The sequence below is a fragment of the Oncorhynchus keta genome, chromosome 17, assembly GCF_023373465.1.
Source record: "Oncorhynchus keta strain PuntledgeMale-10-30-2019 chromosome 17, Oket_V2, whole genome shotgun sequence".
NCBI classification, from domain to species: domain Eukaryota; kingdom Metazoa; phylum Chordata; class Actinopteri; order Salmoniformes; family Salmonidae; genus Oncorhynchus; species Oncorhynchus keta.
In genome coordinates this window covers 56,935,299-56,959,561 of record NC_068437.1, presented here as the reverse complement: position 1 = coordinate 56,959,561, position 24,263 = coordinate 56,935,299, and the positions used below count along the sequence as shown (strand labels likewise).

At 46.9% G+C, this 24,263-nt stretch overlaps 1 protein-coding gene across 9 annotated transcripts in view; it reads left to right on the top strand.

Moving 5' to 3' along the window:
* The window catches only part of LOC118378188 (tight junction protein ZO-1-like), a 287,079-nt gene that overhangs the window by 46,374 nt on the left and 216,442 nt on the right, over positions 1-24,263 (top strand). For all 9 annotated transcript variants that reach the window (XM_052466581.1, XM_052466587.1, XM_052466586.1 and 6 more), the window contains exon 2: positions 6,246-6,465. In XM_052466581.1, the coding sequence (XP_052322541.1) occupies positions 6,246-6,465 (220 nt within the window). The remainder of the gene's footprint in view (positions 1-6,245; positions 6,466-24,263) is intronic.

Genomic DNA, 24,263 nt, shown 5'->3' with positions numbered 1-24,263 from the left:
CGACAGTTAGACTGTGGTTGCCTGGTCTCTGGTCTCTGACAGTTAGACTGTGGTTGCCTGGTCTCTGGTCTCCTACAGTTAGACATACTGTGGTTGCCTGGTCTCTGGTCTCCGACAGTTAGACTGTGGTTGCCTGGTCTCTGGTCTCTGACAGTTAGACATACTGTGGTTGCCTGGTCTCTGGTCTCCGACAGTTAGACTGTGGTTGCCTGGTCTCTGGTCTCTGACAGTTAGACATACTGTGGTTGCCTGGTCTCTGGTCTCCGACAGTTAGACTGTGGTTGCCTGCTCTCTGGTCTCTGACAGTTAGACTGTGGTTGCCTGGTCTCTGGTCTCCTACAGTTAGACATACTGTGGTTGCCTGGTCTCTGGTCTCCGACAGTTAGACTGTGGTTGCCTGGTCTCTGGTCTCTGACAGTTAGACATACTGTGGTTGCCTGGTCTCCTACAGTTAGACATACTGTGGTTGCCTGGTCTCCTACAGTTAGACATACTGTGGTTGCCTGGTCTCCTACAGTTAGACATACTGTGGTTGCCTGGTCTCCTACAGTTAGACATACTGTGGTTGCCTGGTCTCCTACAGTTAGACATACTGTGGTTGCCTGGTCTCTGGTCTCCTACAGTTAGACATACTGTGGTTGCCTGGTCTCCTACAGTTAGACATACTGTGGTTGCCTGGTCTCCTACAGTTAGACATACTGTGGTTGCCTGGTCTCTGGTCTCCTACAGTTAGACATACTGTGGTTGCCTGGTCTCTGGTCTCTGACAGTTAGACATACTGTGGTTGCCTGGTCTCTGGTCTCTGACAGTTAGACATACTGTGGTTGCCTGGTCTCTGGTCTCTGACAGTTAGACATACTGTGGTTGCCTGGTCTCCTACAGTTAGACATACTGTGATTGCCTGGTCTCTGGTCTCCTACAGTTAGACATACTGTGGTTGCCTGGTCTCTGGTCTCCTACAGTTAGACATACTGTGGTTGCCTGGTCTCTGGTCTCCTACAGTTAGACATACTGTGGTTGCCTGGTCTCTGGTCTCCTACAGTTAGACATACTGTGGTTGCCTGGTCTCTGGTCTCTGACAGTTAGACATACTGTGGTTGCCTGGTCTCTGGTCTCCTACAGTTAGACATACTGTGGTTGCCTGGTCTCTGGTCTCCTTCAGTTAGACATACTGTGGTTGCCTGGTCTCTGGTCTCTGACAGTTAGACATACTGTGGTTGCCTGGTCTCTGGTCTCCTACAGTTAGACATACTGTGGTTGCCTGGTCTCTGGTCTCCTACAGTTAGACATACTGTGGTTGCCTGGTCTCTGGTCTCCTACAGTTAGACATACTGTGGTTGCCTGGTCTCTGGTCTCCTACAGTTAGACATACTGTGGTTGCCTGGTCTCTGGTCTCCTACAGTTAGACATACTGTGGTTGCCTGGTCTCTGGTCTCCTACAGTTAGACATACTGTGGTTGCCTGGTCTCTGGTCTCCAACAGTTAGACATACTGTGGTTGCCTGGTCTCTGGTCTCCAACAGTTAGACATACTGTGGTTGCCTGGTCTCTGGTCTCCAACAGTTAGACATACTGTGGTTGCCTGGTCTCTGGTCTCCAACAGTTAGACATACTGTGGTTGCCTGGTCTCCAGAGACCTCGTGTCTCCTCTTTCATTGAAAATGACAGATCACTGATAGTTTACTCAGTGTTGCCTGGTCTCTGGTCTCTGACAGTTAGACATACTGTGGTTGCCTGGTCTCTGGTCTCCGACAGTTAGACTGTGGTTGCCTGGTCTCTGGTCTCCTACAGTTAGACATACTGTGGTTGCCTGGTCTCCTACAGTTAGACATACTGTGGTTGCCTGGTCTCTGGTCTCCGACAGTTAGACTGTGGTTGCCTGGTCTCTGGTCTCTGACAGTTAGACATACTGTGGTTGCCTGGTCTCTGGTCTCCGACAGTTAGACTGTGGTTGCCTGGTCTCTGGTCTCTGACAGTTAGACTGTGGTTGCCTGGTCTCTGGTCTCCTACAGTTAGACATACTGTGGTTGCCTGGTCTCTGGTCTCTGACAGTTAGACATACTGTGGTTGCCTGGTCTCTGGTCTCTGACAGTTAGACATACTGTGGTTGCCTGGTCTCTGGTCTCTGACAGTTAGACATACTGTGGTTGCCTGGTCTCTGGTCTCCGACAGTTAGACTGTGGTTGCCTGGTCTCTGGTCTCCGACAGTTAGACTGTGGTTGCCTGGTCTCTGGTCTCCTACAGTTAGACATACTGTGGTTGCCTGGTCTCTGGTCTCCGACAGTTAGACTGTGGTTGCCTGGTCTCTGGTCTCTGACAGTTAGACATACTGTGGTTGCCTGGTCTCTGGTCTCCGACAGTTAGACTGTGGTTGCCTGGTCTCTGGTCTCTGACAGTTAGACATACTGTGGTTGCCTGGTCTCCAGAGACCTCGTGTCTCCTCTTTCATTGAAAATGACAGATCACTGATAGTTTACTCAGTGTTGCCTGGTGTAAATTTCCATACGGTTACTGAGTTGTAACTGCCTCTCCTTACTACAGGGCCTGTCTCAGGGATACTCTCTCTCTCTCTCTCACACACACACACACACACACACAGACACAGACACAGACACACACACACACACACACACACACACACACACACACACACACACACACACACACACACACACACACACACACACACACACACACACACACACACAGCATAGTAGCCTTACGTAGACCTCTAATTGGCATTTTGGCACAGAGGTCCAAGATACACCCAGCACACTTCCAGAAAGGCAGGGGTCATTTCCCTCTGTTTCATCTCTGCTTACTGTAAGACTTCATCTAGCAGAACAGGACATTGTTCCTCCTAAATAGAACCCTGTTCCTCCTAAATGGGACCCTGTTCCTCCTAATGGAACCCTGTTCATTCTAATGGAACCCTGTTCCTCCTAATGGAACCCTGTTCCTCCTGAATGGAACCCTGTTCATCCTGAATGGAACCCTGTTCCTCCTGAATGGAACCCTGTTCATTCTAAATGGAACCCTGTTCATTCTAAATGGAACCCTGTTCATTCTAAATGGAACCCTGTTCATTCTAATGGAACCCTGTTCCTCCTAATGGAACCCTGTTCCTCCTAATGGAACCCTGTTCATCCTGAATGGAACCCTGTTCATCCTAAATGGAACCCTGTTCATCCTAAATGGAACCCTGTTCCTCCTAATTGGAACCCTGTTCATTCTAAATGGAACCCTGTTCATTCTAAATGGAACCCTGTTCATTCTAAATGGAACCCTGTTCATCCTAAATGGAACCCTGTTCATCCTAAATGGAACCATGTTCCTCCTAATTGGAACCCTGTTCATTCTAAATGGAACCCTGTTCATTCTAAATGGAACCCTGTTCATTCTAAATGGAACCCTGTTCATTCTAATGGAACCCTGTTCCTCCTAATGGAACCCTGTTCCTCCTAATGGAACCCTGTTCATCCTGAATGGAACCCTGTTCATCCTAAATGGAACCCTGTTCATCCTAAATGGAACCCTGTTCCTCCTAATGGAACCATGTTCCTCCTAATGGAACCTTGTTCCTCCTAATGGAACCCTGTTCCTCCTAATGGAACCCTGTTCCTCCTAATGGAACCCTGTTCATCCTAAATGGAACCCTGTTCATCCTAAATGGAACCCTGTTCCTCCTAATGGAACCCTGTTCCTCCTAATGGAACCCTGTTCATCCTAATGGAACCCTGTTCATCCTAATGGAACCCTGTTCCTCCTAATGGAACCCTGTTCATCCTAAATGGAACCCTGTTCCTCCTAATGGAACCCTGTTCCTCCTAATGGAACCCTGTTCATCCTAATGGAACCCTGTTCATCCTAATGGAACCCTGTTCCTCCTAATGGAACCCTGTTCCTCCTAATGGAACCCTGTTCCTCCTAATGGAACCCTGTTCATCCTAAATGGAACCCTGTTCCTCCTAATGGAACCCTGTTCCTCCTAATGGAACCCTGTTCCTCCTAATGGAACCCTGTTCATCCTAATGGAACCCTGTTCCTCCTAATGGAACCCTGTTCCTCCTAATGGAACCCTGTTCCTCCTAATGGAACCCTGTTCCTCCTAATGGAACCCTGTTCATCCTAATGGAACCCTGTTCCTCCTAATGGAACCCTGTTCCTCCTAATGGAACCCTGTTCCTCCTAATGGAACCCTGTTCATCCTAATGGAACCCTGTTCCTCCTAATGGAACCCTGTTCCTCCTAATGGAACCCTGTTCATCCTAAATGGAACCCTGTTCCTCCTAATGGAACCCTGTTCCTCCTAATGGAACCCTGTTCATCCTAAATGGAACCCTGTTCCTCCTAATGGAACCCTGTTCCTCCTAATGGAACCCTGTTCATCCTAATGGAACCCTGTTCATCCTAATGGAACCCTGTTCCTCCTAATGGAACCCTGTTCCTCCTAATGGAACCCTGTTCCTCCTAATGGAACCCTGTTCATCCTAAATGGAACCCTGTTCCTCCTAATGGAACCCTGTTCCTCCTAATGGAACCCTGTTCCTCCTAATGGAACCCTGTTCATCCTAATGGAACCCTGTTCCTCCTAATGGAACCCTGTTCCTCCTAATGGAACCCTGTTCCTCCTAATGGAACCCTGTTCCTCCTAATGGAACCCTGTTCCTCCTAATGGAACCCTGTTCATCCTAATGGAACCCTGTTCCTCCTAATGGAACCCTGTTCATCCTAATGGAACCCTGTTCCTCCTAATGGAACCCTGTTCATCCTAATGGAACCCTGTTCCTCCTAATGGAACCCTGTTCCTCCTAATGGAACCCTGTTCCTCCTAATGGAACCCTGTTCCTCCTAATGGAACCCTGTTCATCCTAATGGAACCCTGTTCATCCTAATGGAACCCTGTTCCTCCTAATGGAACCCTGTTCCTCCTAATGGAACCCTGTTCCTCCTAATGGAACCCTGTTCATCCTAATGGAACCCTGTTCCTCCTAATGGAACCCTGTTCCTCCTAATGGAACCCTGTTCATCCTAATGGAACCCTGTTCCTCCTAATGGAACCCTGTTCCTCCTAATGGAACCCTGTTCATCCTAATGGAACCCTGTTCATCCTAATGGAACCCTGTTCCTCCTAATGGAACCCTGTTCATCCTGAATGGTCAGAAGTGCATCTTTTACAGGGCCTGGGTGGCATTCAACACTAATTCAATCCTATTATGCATATCTGCATTAAATGCCATGTAATTCAACAGGGAACTGTGGCCTTTATAGAAACAAACATGAAGCACGACCATCCTGTTTTGTTCCCCCTTCATTCACTGTGTGTCCGTCTGTTCGTCTTTAGGCTTATCATGGTCTATTTGTGTCTGTCTGTGTTTTTTAATTACCCAGATAGCACATAACGTTCTCAGGACCATATGTTTCTTAGAGCTTGGTGAACACGTGTTCATCCTATGGTTATTTTGCATACAACCTTCAAATGAAATCAAATCAAATGTTATTTGTCACGTGCACCGAATACAACAAGTGTAGACCATACAGTGAAATGCTTACTTACAAGCCTTTAACCAACAGTGCAGTGTTAAGAAAAATACCAAAAACCTATTCATATTAGTCTATTCAAATAACACTCGTTAAGATCAGGTGTGGCCAATTAGTGGGCGCGGTCAACACACCTGAACACACGTAACAAGATAGAGGATAGAGAGAGTTTTGTTGATGCTGAGAACAGAATTGTTTGTTTTTAAATAATGTTCTTAGAATGTTCTTTGAACATTACTAACGGAACGTTGTCTTAATGTTCTGAGAACTTTAAAATAGAACCACGAGGAAACCTGCATAAAAACGTTACGCTGACGTACTGAAACTTCCAACAACTAAAAAAAAAACATATGGTTTTCAGAACGTTAGGTGCTAGCTGGGTACTGAGATATACTGAGTGGTGCATTGTGGGTCTGATAATAGTTTTAGATTTGGACATCTCCATGAAAAGTGCTTTTTGGACAATGACTAGAATTAATCAGTGTCCGGGCCTCATGATATCCATTAGATTAGTCCATCAGGGCCATCTTCATGGGTTCATACAATAAGGCACAGTGCTTCTAATACTTTGGTTCATACAATTACCCAAGAGGCAAGGCACATGTCCACTGTTAATTCTTTGTAATTTTGCTGCGACCGATTTGTCCTTAAAGGGACATACTCCAAATCTGTTCTCTGAGTGTGTTTTCTCTCTCCGACCCTCAGGATTCACCCCAGCCTCCTCCACCCCGGCAACCTCCCACACGGCAGAGCCAGCCGGGGTCAAGGTCAAGGTCAAGGACACGGGCTAGGACACGGGAGCGGCTTGATCTCTGCATCATCGTCTGTGAGCAGCATACATCAGGCCCAGCCGTCGCTACGCAAGATCAAAGGGCGTATCCACAGGAGCAAGAGCCTGGACAGCATCGATCTGCTGGACTCCAATGTAAGTGGAGACCCTACATGACACAGAGGCTTTAAGGAATTAAGGGTTAAGTAATAATATGGTCATTTAGCAGATGCTTTTGTCCAAACAGACAGTACTGGCAGCATTTACAACGACACTATTGAGATTCCTTTTGGTTGACTTGGATACTTTCCAAGTGGGGGAACTCAGTGCTCCTCTTTCTACAACACATTTCCAAGTGGAGGAACTCAGTGCTCCTCTTTCTACAACACATTTCCAAGTGGGGGAACTCAGTGCTCCTCTTTCTACAACACATTTCCAAGTGGGGGAACTCAGTGCTCCTCTTTCTACAATACATTTCCAAGTGGGGGAACTCAGTGCTCCTCTTTCTACAACACATTTCCAAGTGGGGGAACTCAGTGCTCCTCTTTCTACAATACATTTCCAAGTGGGGGAACTCAGTGCTCCTCTTTCTACAACACATTTCCAAGTGGGGGAACTCAGTGCTCCTCTTTCTACAATACATTTCCAAGTGGGGGAACTCAGTGCTCCTCTTTCTACAACACATTTCCAAGTGGGGGAACTCAGTGCTCCTCTTTCTACAACACATTTCCAAGTGGGGGAACTCAGCGCTCCTCTTTCTACAACACATTTCCAAGTGGGGGAACTCAGTGCTCCTCTTTCTACAACACATTTCCAAGTGGGGGAACTCAGTGCTCCTCTTTCTACAACACATTTCCAAGTGGGGGAACTCAGTGCTCCTCTTTCTACAACACATTTCCAAGTGGAGGAACTCAGTGCTCCTCTTTCTACAACACATTTCCAAGTGGGGGAACTCAGTGCTCCTCTTTCTACAACACATTTCCAAGTGGGGGAACTCAGTGCTCCTCTTTCTACAATACATTTCCAAGTGGAGGAACTCAGTGCTCCTCTTTCTACAACACATTTCCAAGTGGGGGAACTCAGTGCTCCTCTTTCTACAATACATTTCCAAGTGGGGGAACTCAGTGCATTTAACACGGCAACACCTACAATGTATATTGTTAATATGAGTTAGCTACATAGCCCTAACTAATAATATGTCTAAATTAGCAGATGTATTTAGTTTATATCAGTTAGCTACATAGCCCTAACTAATAATATGTCTAAATTAGCAGATGTATTGAGTTTATATGAGTTAGCTACATAGCCCTAACTAATACTATGTCTACATTAGCAGATGTATTGAGTTTATATGAGTTAGCTACATAGCCCTAACTAATAATATGTCTAAATTAGCAGATGTATTGAGTTTATATGAGTTAGCTACATAGCCCTAACTAATACTATGTCTAAATTAGCAGATGTATTGAGTTTATATGAGTTAGCTACATAGCCCTAACTAATACTATGTCTAAATTAGCAGATGTATTGAGTTTATATGAGTTAGCTACATAGCCCTAACTAATAATATGTCTAAATTAGCAGATGTATTGAGTTTATATGAGTTAGCTACATAGCCCTAACTAATACTATGTCTAAATTAGCAGATGTATTGAGTTTATATGAGTTAGCTACATAGCCCTAACTAATAATATGTCTAAATTAGCAGATGTATTGAGTTTATATGAGTTAGCTACATAGCCCTAACTAATACTATGTCTAAATTAGCAGATGTATTGAGTTTATATGAGTTAGCTACATAGCCCTAACTAATACTATGTCTAAATTAGCAGATGTATTGAGTTTATATGAGGTAGCTACATAGCCCTAACTAATACTATGTCTAAATTAGCAGATGTATTGAGTTTATATGAGTTAGCTACATAGCCCTAACTAATAATATGTCTAAATTAGCAGATGTATTGAGTTTATATGAGTTAGCTACATAGCCCTAACTAATACTATGTCTAAATTAGCAGATGTATATTGTTAATATGAGTTAGCTACATAGCCCTAACTAATAATATGTCTAAATTAGCAGATGTATTGAGTTTATATGAGTTAGCTACATAGCCCTAACTAATAATATGTCTAAATTAGCAGATGTATTGAGTTTATATGAGTTAGCTACATAGCCCTAACTAATAATATGTCTAAATTAGCAGATGTATTGAGTTTATATGAGTTAGACAGAGACAGACAGACAGACAGACAGACAGACAGACAGACAGACAGACAGACAGACAGACAGACAGACAGACAGACAGACAGACAGACACACTCACACATCTTAGAATTCTAATGTGTTCAACTTATTCCACTTTAATGTAAGATATCCTATACCACGGTTCCCCTACTGGTGGCCCGCGGGCCACGTGGTTTTATGTGTATGTGTGTGTGTGTGTGTATATGTGTGTGTGTGTGTGTGTGTCAGTGGAGGTTGATGGCGTTTATGATGAGGAAGGACAAAAAAAAAAAATTCACGAGCATGGCGTTGGACTAGTAACTGAGCTGACAAGGTATAAATCTGTCGTTCTGCCCCTGAACCGGCAGTTAACCCACTGTTCCTAGGCCGTCATTGAAAATAAGAATTTGTTCTTAACCGACTTGCCTAGTTAAATAAAGGTAAAAAAAAATGTTTTAAGTTTACTACATAGGTGCTCAGGTTGAGAGAAACATTTGAGGTGACAGACACATTCAATACCTTCTTGAACCTTCTTGAACCTTCTTGAACCTTCTTGAACACTCTTCATCTAGCTGATCTAGAGTGTAATCATTAGTCCAACAGTTAGAAACGAGAGTTTCCATTGGACAAATTCGGGTATGTTTATCCCCCGTTTAATTCCGTTTTAAAAAAGCCTCTGATCGCACGTAAATACGGTTCACTTTCATAGCAGCCACGTTCTATTCCTTCTCCCATCTATGCGCTCTCCTCCTCTCTCCTTTTCCCTTCGCTTGTGGACTTCAATGCACCACATATCAGCTGTATGCGACCAGACGATAAAAAACCTATCATAAACCGCTACACACAGCCTACATCATTGTCACCATATTAGCTAAAGTAACGTCCTAGTCAACATAACTAATATAACTAACACGCTAGTAAACCCTGCAGTAACGTTAGTGTATAGTCAGTAAGCAGTTACACCAGCTAGCTAACATAGCATCCCTCTGTTATAGACAGCTAGCTAACATAGCATCCCTCTGTTATAGCCAGCTAGCTAACATAGCATCCCCCTGTTGTAGCCAGCTAGCTAACATAGCATCCCTCTGTTATAGCCAGCTAGCTAACATAGCATCCCTTTGTTTGAGCAGGGTGTTTGAGTAAGCTAAACTAGTGCATTTACTAGCTAAGTAAGTGAAATTGCTTTTCCTTCGTTTGAGAAAGACATTTATTTGTTCAAAACGGTTAAACTATTGTCTTTCTCTCTCTTTGAGTCAACTACTCACCACATCTGATGCAATACAGTTTATTCATTCTCGGATCCTTTTGATTGGGTGGAAAACATGTCAGTTCATGCTGCAATAGCTCTGATAGGTTAGAGGATGTCCTCCGGAAGTTGTCATAATTACTGTGTAAGTCTATGGAAGGGGGTGAGAACCATGAGCCTCCTAGGTTTTGTATTGAGGTCAATGTACCCAGAGGAGGACGGAAGCAAGCAGTCCTCCAGCTACACCATGGTGCTATGCTACAGAGTGCTGTTGAGGCTACTGTAGACCTTAATTGAAAAATTGTGTTTTAATCAATTATTTGGTGACTTGAAAATATTTAGTATAGTTTCATATAAAAAGGGTAATGTTTTAAATATTTAACATTATTCACTGATGAGGATGGTCCTCACCTTCCTCTGAGGATGGTCCTCCCCTTCCTCTGAGGATGGTCCTCCCCTTCCTCTGAGGATGGTCCTCACCTTCCTCTGAGGATGGTCCTCCCCTTCCTCTGAGGATGGTCCTCACCTTCCTCTGAGGATGGTCCTCCCCTTCCTCTGAGGATGGTCCTCCCCTTCCTCTGAGGATGGTCCTCCCCTTCCTCTGAGGATGGTCCTCCCCTTCCTCTGAGGATGGTCCTCCCCTTCCTCTGAGGATGGTCCTCCCCTTCCTCTGAGGATGGTCCTCCCCTTCCTCTGAGGATGGTCCTCCCCTTCCTCTGAGGAGGAGCCTCCACTGGTGTGCATGTGCTGTGTGTACATTGCACAAGACAGAGAGGGAAATGGAAACTTGCTGACTAGCTCAAACCCAAATGCAGCTGATGGAAGTAACAGTCCGCCTTACAGTGAATGATGAGGGTCTGTAGCTGTGGAGAGGAGAGGAGAGGTCTGCTTTACAGTGAGTGATGAGGGTCTGTAGCTGTGGAGAGGAGAGGAGAGGTCTGTTTTACAGTGAGTGATGAGGGTCTGTAGATGTGGAGAGGAGAGGAGAGGTCTGCTTTACAGTGAGTGATGAGGGTCTGTAGCTGTGGAGAGGTGAGGTCTACTTTACAGTGAGTGATGAGGGTCTGTAGCTGTGGAGAGGTGAGGTCTGCATTACAGTGAGTGATGAGGGTCTGTAGCTGTGGAGAGGAGAGGTCTACTTTACAGTGAGTGATGACGGTCTGTAGCTGTGGAGAGGTGAGGTCTACTTTACAGTGAGTGATGAGGGTCTGTAGCTGTGGAGAGGAGAGGTCTACTTTACAGTGAGTGATGAGGGTCTGTAGCTGTGGAGAGGTGAGGTCTACTTTACAGTGAGTGATGAGGGTCTGTAGCTGTGGAGAGGAGAGGTCTACTTTACCGTGAGAGATGAGGGTCTGTAGCTGTGGAGAGGTGAGGTCTACTTTACAGTGAATGATGAGGGTCTGTAGCTGTGGAGAGGAGAGGTCTACTTTACAGTGAGTGATGAGGGTCTGTAGCTGTGGAGAGGTGAGGTCTACTTTACAGTGAGTGATGGGGGTCTGTACCTGTGGAGAGGAGAGATCTACTTTACAGTGAGTGGTGAGGGTCTGTAGCTGTGGAGAGGAGAGGAGAGTTCTACTTTACAGTGAGTGATGAGGGTCTGTAGCTGTGGAGAGGAGAGGTCTACTTTACAGTGAGTGGTGAGGGTCTGTAGCTGTGGAGAGGAGAGGAGAGGTCTACTTTACAGTGAGTGATGAGGGTCTGTAGCTGTGGAGAGGAGAGGAGAGGTCTACTTTACAGTGAGTGATGAGGGTCTGTAGCTGTGGAGAGGAGAGGAGAGGTCTACTTTACAGTGAGCGATGAGGGTCTGTAGCTGTGGAGAGGAGAGGAGAGGTCTACTTTACAGTGAGTGATGAGGGTCTGTAGCTGTGGAGAGGAGAGGAGAGGTCTACTTTACAGTGAGCGATGAGGGTCTGCAGGACTGAGGAAGAAGCTGAGTTGTAGAACAGATCTCTTTCCGACAACGTCCCACTACGACCTCAGGCCACACAGTGAGTAGTAAAAACAGGTCTACTGCTTCATAAATGTTTGATTTATTTGTGGTTTATGTCCGACAGTGACAGATCCACAACACACTGAGGAAAGAATCATCTGATGCCCCTTTTACCAAAGCATCACACTACAACCTCCCAGAAGGCCTCAGCTGGGGGGGGTCCCAGTGTGCATCACACTACAACCTCCCAGAAGGCCTCAGCTGGGGGTCCCAGTGTGCATCACACTACAACCTCCCAGAAGGCCTCAGCTGGGGGGGGTCCCAGTGTGCATCACACTACAACCTCCCAGAAGGCCTCAGCTGGGGGGGTCCCAGTGTGCATCACACTACAACCTCACAGAAGGCCTCAGCTGGGGGGTGTCCCAGTGTGCATCACACTACAACCTCCCATACGGCCTCAGCTGGGGGTCCCAGTGTGCATCACACGACAACCTCACAGAAGGCCTCAGCTGGGGGGGGGTCCCAGTGTGCATCACACGACAACCTCACAGAAGGCCTCAGCTGGGGGTGGGGGGGGTCCCAGTGTGCATCACACGACAACCTCCCAGAAGGCCTCAGCTGGGGGGTCCCAGTGTGCATCACACTACAACCTCACATACGGCCTCAGCTGGGGGTCCCAGTGTGCATCACACGACAACCTCCCATACGGCCTCAGCTGGGGGGGTCCCCAGTGTGCATCACACTACAACCTCCCATACGGCCTCAGCTGGGGGGTCCCCAGTGTGCATCACACTACAACCTCCCATACGGCCTCAGCTGGGGGGTCCCCAGTGTGCATCATACTAGAACCTCACATACGGCCTCAGCTGGGGGGGTCCCAGTGTGCATCACATTACAACCTCCCATACGGCCTCAGCCCGGGGGTCCCAGTGTGCATCACACTACAACCTCCCATACGGCCTCAGCTGGGGGGGGTCCCCAGTGTGCATCACACTACAACCTCCCATACGGCCTCAGCTGGGGGGTGGGGGGCCCAGTGTGCATCACACGACAACCTCACAGAAGGCCTCAGCTGGGGGGTCCCAGACCTGCTACTCTGTTATTATAGTATTAATACCCCCCCCCCCTCACACAGGGACCGTAGAGAGGACCTGCTGTTATTATAGTATTAATACCCCCCCCCCTCACACAGGGACCGTAGAGAGAGGACCTGCTGTTATTATAGTATTAATACCCCCCACACAGGGACCGTAGGAGACCTGCTGTTATTATAGTATTAATACCCCCCCACACAGGGACCGTAGAGAGGACCTGCTACTCTGTTATTATAGTATTAATACCCCCCCCACACAGGGACCGTAGAGAGGACCTGCTGTTATTATAGTATTAATACCCCCACCCCACACAGGGACCGTAGAGAGAGGACCTGCTACTCTGTTATTATAGTATTAATACCCCCCCACCCCACACAGGGACCGTAGAGAGAGGACCTGCTGTTATTATAGTATTAATACCCCCCCTCACAGGGACCGTAGAGAGAGGACCTGCTGTTATTATAGTATTAATACCCCCCCCCACACAGGGACCGTAGAGAGAGGACCTGCTGTTATTATAGTATTAATACCCCCCCACACAGGGACCGTAGAGAGAGGACCTGCTGTTATTATAGTATTAATACCCCCCTCACACAGGGACCGTAGAGAGAGGACCTGCTACTCTGTTATTATAGTATTAATACCCCCCACCCCACACAGGGACCGTAGAGAGGGACCTGCTTCTCTGTTATTATAGTATTAATACCCCCCACACAGGGACCGTAGAGAGAGGACCTGCTACTCTGTTATTATAGTATTAATACCCCCCACACAGGGACCGTAGAGAGGACCTGCTACTCTGTTATTATAGTATTAATACCCCCCACACAGGGACCGTAGAGAGAGGACCTGCTACTCTGTTATTATAGTATTAATACCCCCCACACAGGGACCGTAGAGAGGGACCTGCTACTCTGTTATTATAGTATTAATACCCCCCACCCCACACAGGGACCGTAGAGAGAGGACCTGCTACTCTGTTATTATAGTATTAATACCCCCACACAGGGACCGTAGAGAGAGGACCTGCTACTCTGTTATTATAGTATTAATACCCCCCACACAGGGACCGTAGAGAGAGGACCTGCTGTTATTATAGTATTAATACCCCCACACAGGGACCGTAGAGAGGACCTGCTACTCTGTTATTATAGTATTAATACCCCCCTCACAGGGACCGTAGAGAGAGGACCTGCTGTTATTATAGTATTAATACCCCCACCCCACACAGGGACCGTAGAGAGAGGACCTGCTACTCTGTTATTATAGTATTAATACCCCCCACACAGGGACCGTAGAGAGGACCTGCTACTCTGTTATTATAGTATTAATACCCCCCACACAGGGACCGTAGAGAGAGGACCTGCTACTCTGTTATTATAGTATTAATACCCCCTCACACAGGGACCGTAGAGAGAGGACCTGCTACTCTGTTATTATAGTATTAATACCCCCCCACACAGGGACCGTAGAGAGAGGACCTGCTGTTATTATAGTATTAATACCCCCCACACAGGGACCGTAGAGAGAGGACCTGCTGTTATTATAGTATTAATACCCCCTCACACAGGGACCGTAGAGAGAGGACCTGCTACTCTGTTATTATAGTATTAATACCCCCACCCCACACAGGGACCGTAGAGAGAGGACCTGCTGTTATTATAGTATTAATACCCCCTCACACAGGGACCGTAGAGAGAGGACCTGCTACTCTGTTATTATAGTATTAATACCCCCCCGCACACAGGGACCGTAGAGAGGACCTGCTACTCTGTTATTATAGTATTAATACCCCCCACCCCACAGGGACCGTAGAGAGAGACCTGCTTCTCTGTTATTATAGTATTAATACCCCCCACCCCACACAGGGACCGTAGAGAGAGGACCTGCTGTTATTATAGTATTAATACCCCCACACAGGGACCGTAGAGAGAGGACCTGCTACTCTGTTATTATAGTATTAATACCCCCCCACACAGGGACCGTAGAGAGAGGACCTGCTACTCTGTTATTATAGTATTAATACCCCCCACACAGGGACCGTAGAGAGAGGACCTGCTACTCTGTTATTATAGTATTAATACCCCCATCCCACACAGGGACCGTAGAGAGAGGACCTGCTTCTCTGTTATTATAGTATTAATACCCCCCACACAGGGACCGTAGAGAGAGGACCTGCTACTCTGTTATTATAGTATTAATACCCCCCACACAGGGACCGTAGAGAGAGGACCTGCTGCTCTGTTATTATAGTATTAATACCCCCCCACCCCACACAGGGACCGTAGAGAGAGGACCTGCTACTCTGTTATTATAGTATTAATACCCCCCTCACACAGGGACCGTAGAGAGAGGACCTGCTACTCTGTTATTATAGTATTAATACCCCCCACCCCACACAGGGACCGTAGAGAGAGGACCTGCTACTCTGTTATTATAGTATTAATACCCCCCCACACAGGGACCGTAGAGAGAGGACCTGCTACTCTGTTATTATAGTATTAATACCCCCTCACACAGGGACCGTAGAGAGAGGACCTGCTGTTATTATAGTATTAATACCCCCCACACAGGGACCGTAGAGAGAGGACCTGCTACTCTGTTATTATAGTATTAATACCCCCCCTCACACAGGGACCGTAGAGAGAGGACCTGCTACTCTGTTATTATAGTATTAATACCCCCCCTCACACAGGGACCGTAGAGAGAGGACCTGCTACTCTGTTATTATAGTATTAATACCCCCCCTCACACAGGGACCGTAGAGAGAGGACCTGCTACTCTGTTATTATAGTATTAATACCCCCCCACACAGGGACCGTAGAGAGAGGACCTGCTACTCTGTTATTATAGTATTAATACCCCCCCACACAGGGACCGTAGAGAGAGGACCTGCTACTCTGTTATTATAGTATTAATACCCCCCCCCCCACACAGGGACCGTAGAGAGAGGACCTGCTACTCTGTTATTATAGTATTAATACCCCCTCACACAGGGACCGTAGAGAGAGGACCTGCTGTTATTATAGTATTAATACCCCCCCACCCCACACAGGGACCGTAGAGAGAGGACCTGCTACTCTGTTATTATAGTATTAATACCCCCCCACCCCACACAGGGACCGTAGAGAGAGGACCTGCTACTCTGTTATTATAGTATTAATACCCCCCCACCCCACACAGGGACCGTAGAGAGAGGACCTGCTACTCTGTTATTATAGTATTAATACCCCCCACACAGGGACCGTAGAGAGAGGACCTGCTACTCTGTTATTATAGTATTAATACCCCCACAGGGACCGTAGAGAGAGGACCTGCTACTCTGTTATTATAGTATTAATACCCCCCCTGACACAGGGACCGTAGAGAGAGGACCTGCTACTCTGTTATTATAGTATTAATACCCCCCTCACACAGGGACCGTAGAGAGGACCTGCTACTCTGTTATTATAGTATTAATACCCCCTCACACAGGGACCGTAGAGAGAGGACCTGCTGTTATTATAGTATTAATACCCCCACACAGGGACCGTAGAGAGAGGACCTGCTGTTATTATAGTATTAATACCCCCCCTCACACAGGGACCGTAGAGAGAGGACCTGCTACTCTGTTATTATAGTATTAATACCCCCCTCACACAGGGACCGTAGAGAGAGGACCTGCTACTCTGTTATTATAGTATTAATACCCCCCACCCCACACAGGGACCGTAGAGAGAGGACCTGCTTCTCTGTTATTATAGTATTAATACCCCCCACCCCACACAGGGACCGTAGAGAGAGGACCTGCTACTCTGTTATTATAGTATTAATACCCCTCACACAGGGACCGTAGAGAGAGGACCTGCTGTTATTATAGTATTAATACCCCCCCTCACACAGGGACCGTAGAGAGAGGACCTGCTACTCTGTTATTATAGTATTAATACCCCCTCACACAGGGACCGTAGAGAGAGGACCTGCTGTTATTATAGTATTAATACCCCCCACACAGGGACCGTAGAGAGAGGACCTGCTGTTATTATAGTATTAATACCCCCACCCCACACAGGGACCGTAGAGAGAGGACCTGCTACTCTGTTATTATAGTATTAATACCCCCCCACCCCACACAGGGACCGTAGAGAGAGGACCTGCTGTTATTATAGTATTAATACCCCCCCACACAGGGACCGTAGAGAGAGGACCTGCTACTCTGTTATTATAGTATTAATACCCCCCCCCACACACAGGGACCGTAGAGAGAGGACCTGCTACTCTGTTATTATAGTATTAATACCCCCCCCACCCCACACAGGGACCGTAGAGAGAGGACCTGCTGTTATTATAGTATTAATACCCCCCACACAGGGACCGTAGAGAGAGGACCTGCTACTCTGTTATTATAGTATTAATACCCCCCACCCCACACAGGGACCGTAGAGAGAGGACCTGCTGTTATTATAGTATTAATACCCCCCCACACAGGGACCGTAGAGAGAGGACCTGCTACTCTGTTATTATAGTATTAATACCCCCCCACACAGGGACCGTAGAGAGAGGACCTGCTACTCTGTTATTATAGTATTAATACCCCCCACCCCACACAGGGACCGTAGAGAGAGGACCTGCTACTCTGTTATTATAGTATTAATACCCCCCCACACAGGGACCGTAGAGAGAGGACCTGCTACTCTGTTATTATAGTATTAATACCCCCCCACCCCACACAGGGACCGTAGAGAGAGGACCTGCTACTCTGTTATTATAGTATTAATACCCCCTCACACAGGGACCGTAGAGAGAGGACCTGCTACTCTGTTATTATAGTATTAATACCCCCCCTCACACAGGGACCGTAGAGAGAGGACCTGCTACTCTGTTATTATAGTATTAATACCCCCCACCCCACACAGGGACCGTAGAGAGGGACCTGCTACTCTGTTATTATAGTATTAATACCCCCCACACACAGGGACCGTAGAGAGAGGACCTGCTACTCTGTTATTATAGTATTAATACCCCCCCACACAGGGACCGTAGAGAGAGGACCTGCTACTCTGTTATTATAGTATTAATACCCCCCCTCACAGGGACCGTAGAGAGAGGACCTGCTACTCTGTTATTATAGTATTAATACCCCCCACACACAGGGACCGTAGAGAGAGGACCTGCTACTCTGTTATTATAGTATTAATACCCCCCCACACAGGGACCGTAGAGAGAGGACCTGCTACTCTGTTATTATAGTATTAATACCCCCCCACACAGGGACCGTAGAGAGAGGACCTGCTACTCTGTTATTATAGTATTAATACCCCCCCACACAGGGACCGTAGAGAGAGGACCTGCTGTTATTATAGTATTAATACCCCCCCTCACACAGGGACCGTAGAGAGAGGACCTGCTACTCTGTTATTATAGTATTAATACCCCCCTCACACAGGGACCGTAGAGAGAGGACCTGCTACTCTGTTATTATAGTATTAATACCCCCCCCCCACAGGGACCGTAGAGAGAGGACCTGCTACTCTGTTATTATAGTATTAATACCCCCCACCCCACACAGGGACCGTAGAGAGAGGACCTGCTACTCTGTTATTATAGTATTAATACCCCCCCACCCCACACAGGGACCGTAGAGAGAGGACCTGCTACTCTGTTATTATAGTATTAATACCCCCCACACAGGGACCGTAGAGAGAGGACCTGCTACTCTGTTATTATAGTATTAATACCCCCCACCCCACACAGGGACCGTAGAGAGAGGACCTGCTAATCTGTTATTATAGTATTAATACCCCCCCCCACACACAGGGACCGTAGAGAGAGGACCTGCTGTTATTATAGTATTAATACCCCCCACACAGGGACCGTAGAGAGAGGACCTGCTACTCTGTTATTATAGTATTAATACCCCCTCACAGGGACCGTAGAGAGAGGACCTGCTACTCTGTTATTATAGTATTAATACCCCCCACACAGGGACCGTAGAGAGAGGACCTGCTACTCTGTTATTATAGTATTAATACCCCCCCACACAGGGACCGTAGAGAGAGGACCTGCTACTCTGTTATTATAGTATTAATACCCCCCACACAGGGACCGTAGAGAGGGACCTGCTGCTCTGTTATTATAGTATTAATACCCCCCACCCCACACAGGGACCGTAGAGAGAGGACCTGCTACTCTGTTATTATAGTATTAATACCCCCCTCACACAGGGACCGTAGAGAGGACCTGCTACTCTGTTATTATAGTATTAATACCCCCCCACCCCACACAGGGACCGTAGAGAGAGGACCTGCTGTTATTATAGTATTAATACCCCCCCACCCCACACAGGGACCGTAGAGAGAGGACCTGCTACTCTGTTATTATAGTATTAATACCCCCCACCCCACACAGGGACCGTAGAGAGAGGACCTGCTACTCTGTTATTATAGTATTAATACCCCCCACACAGGGACCGTAGAGAGAGGACCTGCTACTCTGTTATTATAGTATTAATACCCCCACCCCACACAGGGACCGTAGAGAGAGGACCTGCTGTTATTATAGTATTAATACCCCCCCACACAGGGACCGTAGAGAGAGGACCTGCTGTTATTAGAGAGAGAGAGAGAGAGAGAGAGAGAGAGAGAGAGAGAGAGAGAGAGAGAGAGAGAGAGAGAGAGAGAGAGAGAGATGAGAGAGAGCATCTTTCAGTCTGCATTCTTGTAATAAAATGTCAGCTTATTTTTCCTGCAAACACATGCTTGTGAATATTTCCTGATAAATCTTTCCCGGACTAGCTGTCTTGGTTTTCTGATTACTTGATTTTATATGAGAGAGAGATGAGAGAGAGAGATAAGAGAGATGAGAGAGAGATAAGAGAGAGATGAGCGAGAGATGAGAGAGAGATGAGAGAGAGAGATAAGAGAGAGATGAGAGAGATGAGAGAGAGATAAGAGAGAGATGAGAGAGAGATGAGAGAGAGAGATGAGAGAGATGAGAGAGAGATAAGAGAGAGATGAGAGAGAGATGAGAGAGAGATGAGAGCGAGAGATGAGAGAGAGATGAGAGAGAGATGAGAGAGAGATGAGAGAGAGAGATGAGAGAGAGATAAGAGAGAGATGAGAGAGAGATGAGAGAGAGATGAGAGAGATAAGAGAGAGATGAGAGAGCAAAGCCATCTTTTTATTAATACATATACTGGACTCGACACACACACACGACACGACACACACAAACACGACACACACAGACACGACACGACACACACACACACAGACCCGACATACACACACAAACACGACACACACAGACACGACACACACACCCACAGACACGACACACACACACACACGACCCACACAGAGAGACACGACACACACACACAGACACGACACGACACACACAGACACGACACGACACACACAGACACGACACGACACACAAACAGACACACACACACACACACAAACACAAACACACAGACACGACACACACACACAGACACGACACACACAGAGAGACACGACACACACAGAGAGACACGACACACACACACACACATACACGACACACACACACACACACACGACCCACACACACACATACACGACACACACACACACGACCCACACACACACACACACGACCCACACAGAGAGACACGACCCACACACACAGACACGACCCACACAGAGAGACACGACACACACACACATACACGACACACACAGAGAGACACGACACACACAACGACACACACACACATACACGACACACACAGAGAGACACGACACACTGCACGCGCAGTGCAGGCATGAGAAAACCTGCAAGGCTTTTCTTTGTGTACATTAGACTTGTTCACACCGAGACAATAGAGACAATATGAGTCATCTTTCCTGCTGTTCAGAGGAGTTTTAAACCCCGCACAGAACGGTGTCCCAAATGCATTACATATGATGTAGTGCATAACCCATAGGGCTCGGTTCCAAAAGTCCTGCACCCTAAAGAGGGACTAGGGTGCCATTTGGGATTTATTTCTTGCAGTAATATCCTAGGGGGTGTTATACAACATGTACTGAGCTGAACTTGTTCATTTTAATGATCATTTTTAAATCTAAGGACCATGATTATAAATGAGAACTAAAAATATGTGTTTTTTTAATGCAGCATTTTTCTCCTCCCTCAGCTATTTGAGAGAATGTTTTAAGGAGAGAGATTCGAGTACATCCCAGACCAGAGAGGTTATAGTACATCCCAGATCAGAGAGGTTAGAGTATATCCCAGATCAGAGAGGTTATAGTACATCCCAGATCAGAGAGGGTAGAGTATATCCCAGACCAGAGAGATTATAGTACATCCCAGACCAGAGAGGTTATAGTACATCCCAGACCAGAGAGGTTATAGTATATCCCAGACCAGAGAGATTATAGTACATCCCAGATCAGAGAGGTTATAGTACATCCCAGATCAGAGAGGTTAGAGTACATCCCAGACCAGAGAGGTTAGAGTACATCCCAGACCAGAGAGATTAGAGTACATCCCAGACCAGAGAGATTAGAGTACATCCCAGACCAGAGAGGTTAGAGTACATCCCAGACCAGAGAGGTTAGAGTACATCCCAGACCAGAGAGGTTAGAGTACATCCCAGACCAGAGAGGTTAGAGTACATCCCAGATCAGAGGTTATAGTACATCCCAGACCAGAGATTATAGTACATCCCAGATCAGAGAGGTTAGAGTACATCCCAGACCAGAGAGGTTAGAGTATATCCCAGACCAGAGAGGTTAGAGTATATCCCAGATCAGAGAGGTTAGAGTACATCCCAGACCAGAGAGGTTAGAGTACATCCCAGACCAGAGAGGTTAGAGTACATCCCAGACCAGAGAGGTTAGGGTATATCCCAGATCAGAGAGGTTAGAGTACATCCCAGACCAAAGAGGTTAGAGTATATCCCAGATCAGAGAGATTATAGTACATCCCAGACCAGAGAGATTAGAGTACATCCCAGACCAGAGAGGTTAGAGTACATCCCAGACAAGAGAGGGTAGAGTACATCCCAGACCAGAGAGGTTAGAGTACATCCCAGACCAGAGAGATTAGAGTATATCCCAGATCAGAGAGGTTAGAGTACATCCCAGACCAGAGAGGTTAGAGTACATCCCAGACCAGAGAGGGTAGAGTACATCCCAGATCAGAGGTTAGAGTACATCCCAGACCAGAGAGGTTAGAGTACATCCCAGATCAGAGAGGTTAGAGTACATCCCAGACCAGAGAGGTTAGAGTACATCCCAGACCAGAGAGATTAGAGTACATCCCAGACCAGAGAGGTTAGAGTACATCCCAGACCAGAGAGATTAGAGTACATCCAAGACCAGAGAGATTAGAGTACATCCCAGGCCAGAGAGGTTAGAGTACATCCCAGATCAGAGAGGTTAGAGTACATCCCAGATCAGAGAGGTTAGAGTATATCCCAGACCAGAGAGGTTAGAGTATATCCCAGACCAGAGAGGTTAGAGTACATCCCAGATCAGAGAGGTTAGAGTACATCCCAGACCAGAGAGGTTAGAGTATATCCCAGATCAGAGAGGTTAGAGTACATCCCAGACCAGAGAGGTTAGAGTATATCCCAGACCAGAGAGATTATAGTACATCCCAGACCAGAGAGGTTAGAGTACATCCCAGACCAGAGAGGTTAGAGTATATCCCAGATCAGAGAGATTATAGTACATCCCAGATCAGAGAGATTATAGTACATCCCAGACCAGAGAGATTAGAGTACATCCCAGACCAGAGAGGGTAGAGTACATCCCAGACCAGAGAGGTTAGAGTACATCCCAGACCAGAGAGATTAGAGTACATCCCAGACCAGAGAGGTTAGAGTACATCCCAGACCAGAGAGATTAGAGTACATCCCAGACCAGAGAGATTAGAGTACATCCCAGATCAGAGAGGTTAGAGTACATCCCAGATCAGAGAGGGTAGAGTACATCCCAGATCAGAGAGGTTAGAGTACATCCCAGACCAGAGAGGTTAGAGTACATCCCAGATCAGAGAGGTTAGAGTATATCCCAGACCAGAGAGGTTAGAGTACATCCCAGATCAGAGAGGTTAGAGTATATCCCAGACCAGAGAGGTTAGAGTACATCCCAGACCAGAGAGGTTAGAGTATATCCCAGACCAGAGAGGTTAGAGTATATCCCAGACCAGAGAGGTTAGAGTACATCCCAGATCAGAGAGGTTAGAGTATATCCCAGACCAGAGAGGTTAGAGTACATCCCAGATCAGAGAGGTTAGAGTATATCCCAGACCAGAGAGGTTAGAGTACATCCCAGACCAGAGAGGTTAGAGTACATCCCAGACCAGAGAGGTTAGAGTACATCCCAGACCAGAGAGATTATAGTACATCCCAGACCAGAGAGGTTAGAGTACATCCCAGACCAGAGAGGTTAGAGTACATCCCAGACCAGAGAGGTTAGAGTACATCCCAGACCAGAGAGGTTAGAGTACATCCCAGACCAGAGAGGTTAGAGTACATCCCAGACCAGAGAGGTTAGGGTATATCCCAGATCAGAGAGGTTAGAGTACATCCCAGACCAAAGAGGTTAGAGTATATCCCAGATCAGAGAGATTATAGTACATCCCAGACCAGAGAGATTAGAGTACATCCCAGACCAGAGAGGTTAGAGTACATCCCAGACAAGAGAGGGTAGAGTACATCCCAGACCAGAGAGGTTAGAGTACATCCCAGACCAGAGAGATTAGAGTAGAGTATCCCAGACCAGAGAGGTTAGAGTACATCCCAGACCAGAGAGGTTAGAGTACATCCCAGACCAGAGAGGTTAGAGTACATCCCAGACCAGAGAGGTTAGAGTACATCCCAGACCAGAGGTTAGAGTACATCCCAGACCAGAGAGGTTAGAGTACATCCCAGACCAGAGAGGTTAGAGTACATCCCAGACCAGAGAGGTTCCCAGACCAGAGTAGAGTACATCCCAGACCAGAGAGATTAGAGTACATCCCAGACCAGAGAGGTTAGAGTACATCCCCAGAGAGGTTAGAGTACATCCCAGAGAGGTTAGAGTACATCCCAGACCAGAGAGGTTAGAGTACATCCCAGACCAGAGAGGTTAGAGACCAGAGAGGTATATCCCAGACCAGAGAGGTTAGAGTAGACCAGTCCCCAGACCAGAGAGGTTAGAGTACATCCCAGACCAGAGAGGTTAGAGTATATCCCAGACCAGAGAGGTTAGAGTATATCCCAGACCAGAGAGGTTAGAGTACATCCCAGACCAGAGAGGTTAGAGTACATCCCAGACCAGAGAGGTTAGAGTACATCCCAGACCAGAGAGTTAGAGTACATCCCAGACCAGAGAGGTTAGAGTATATCCCAGACCAGAGAGATTATAGTACATCCCAGACCAGAGAGATTATAGTACATCCCAGACCAGAGAGGTTAGAGTACATCCCAGACCAGAGAGAGAGTAC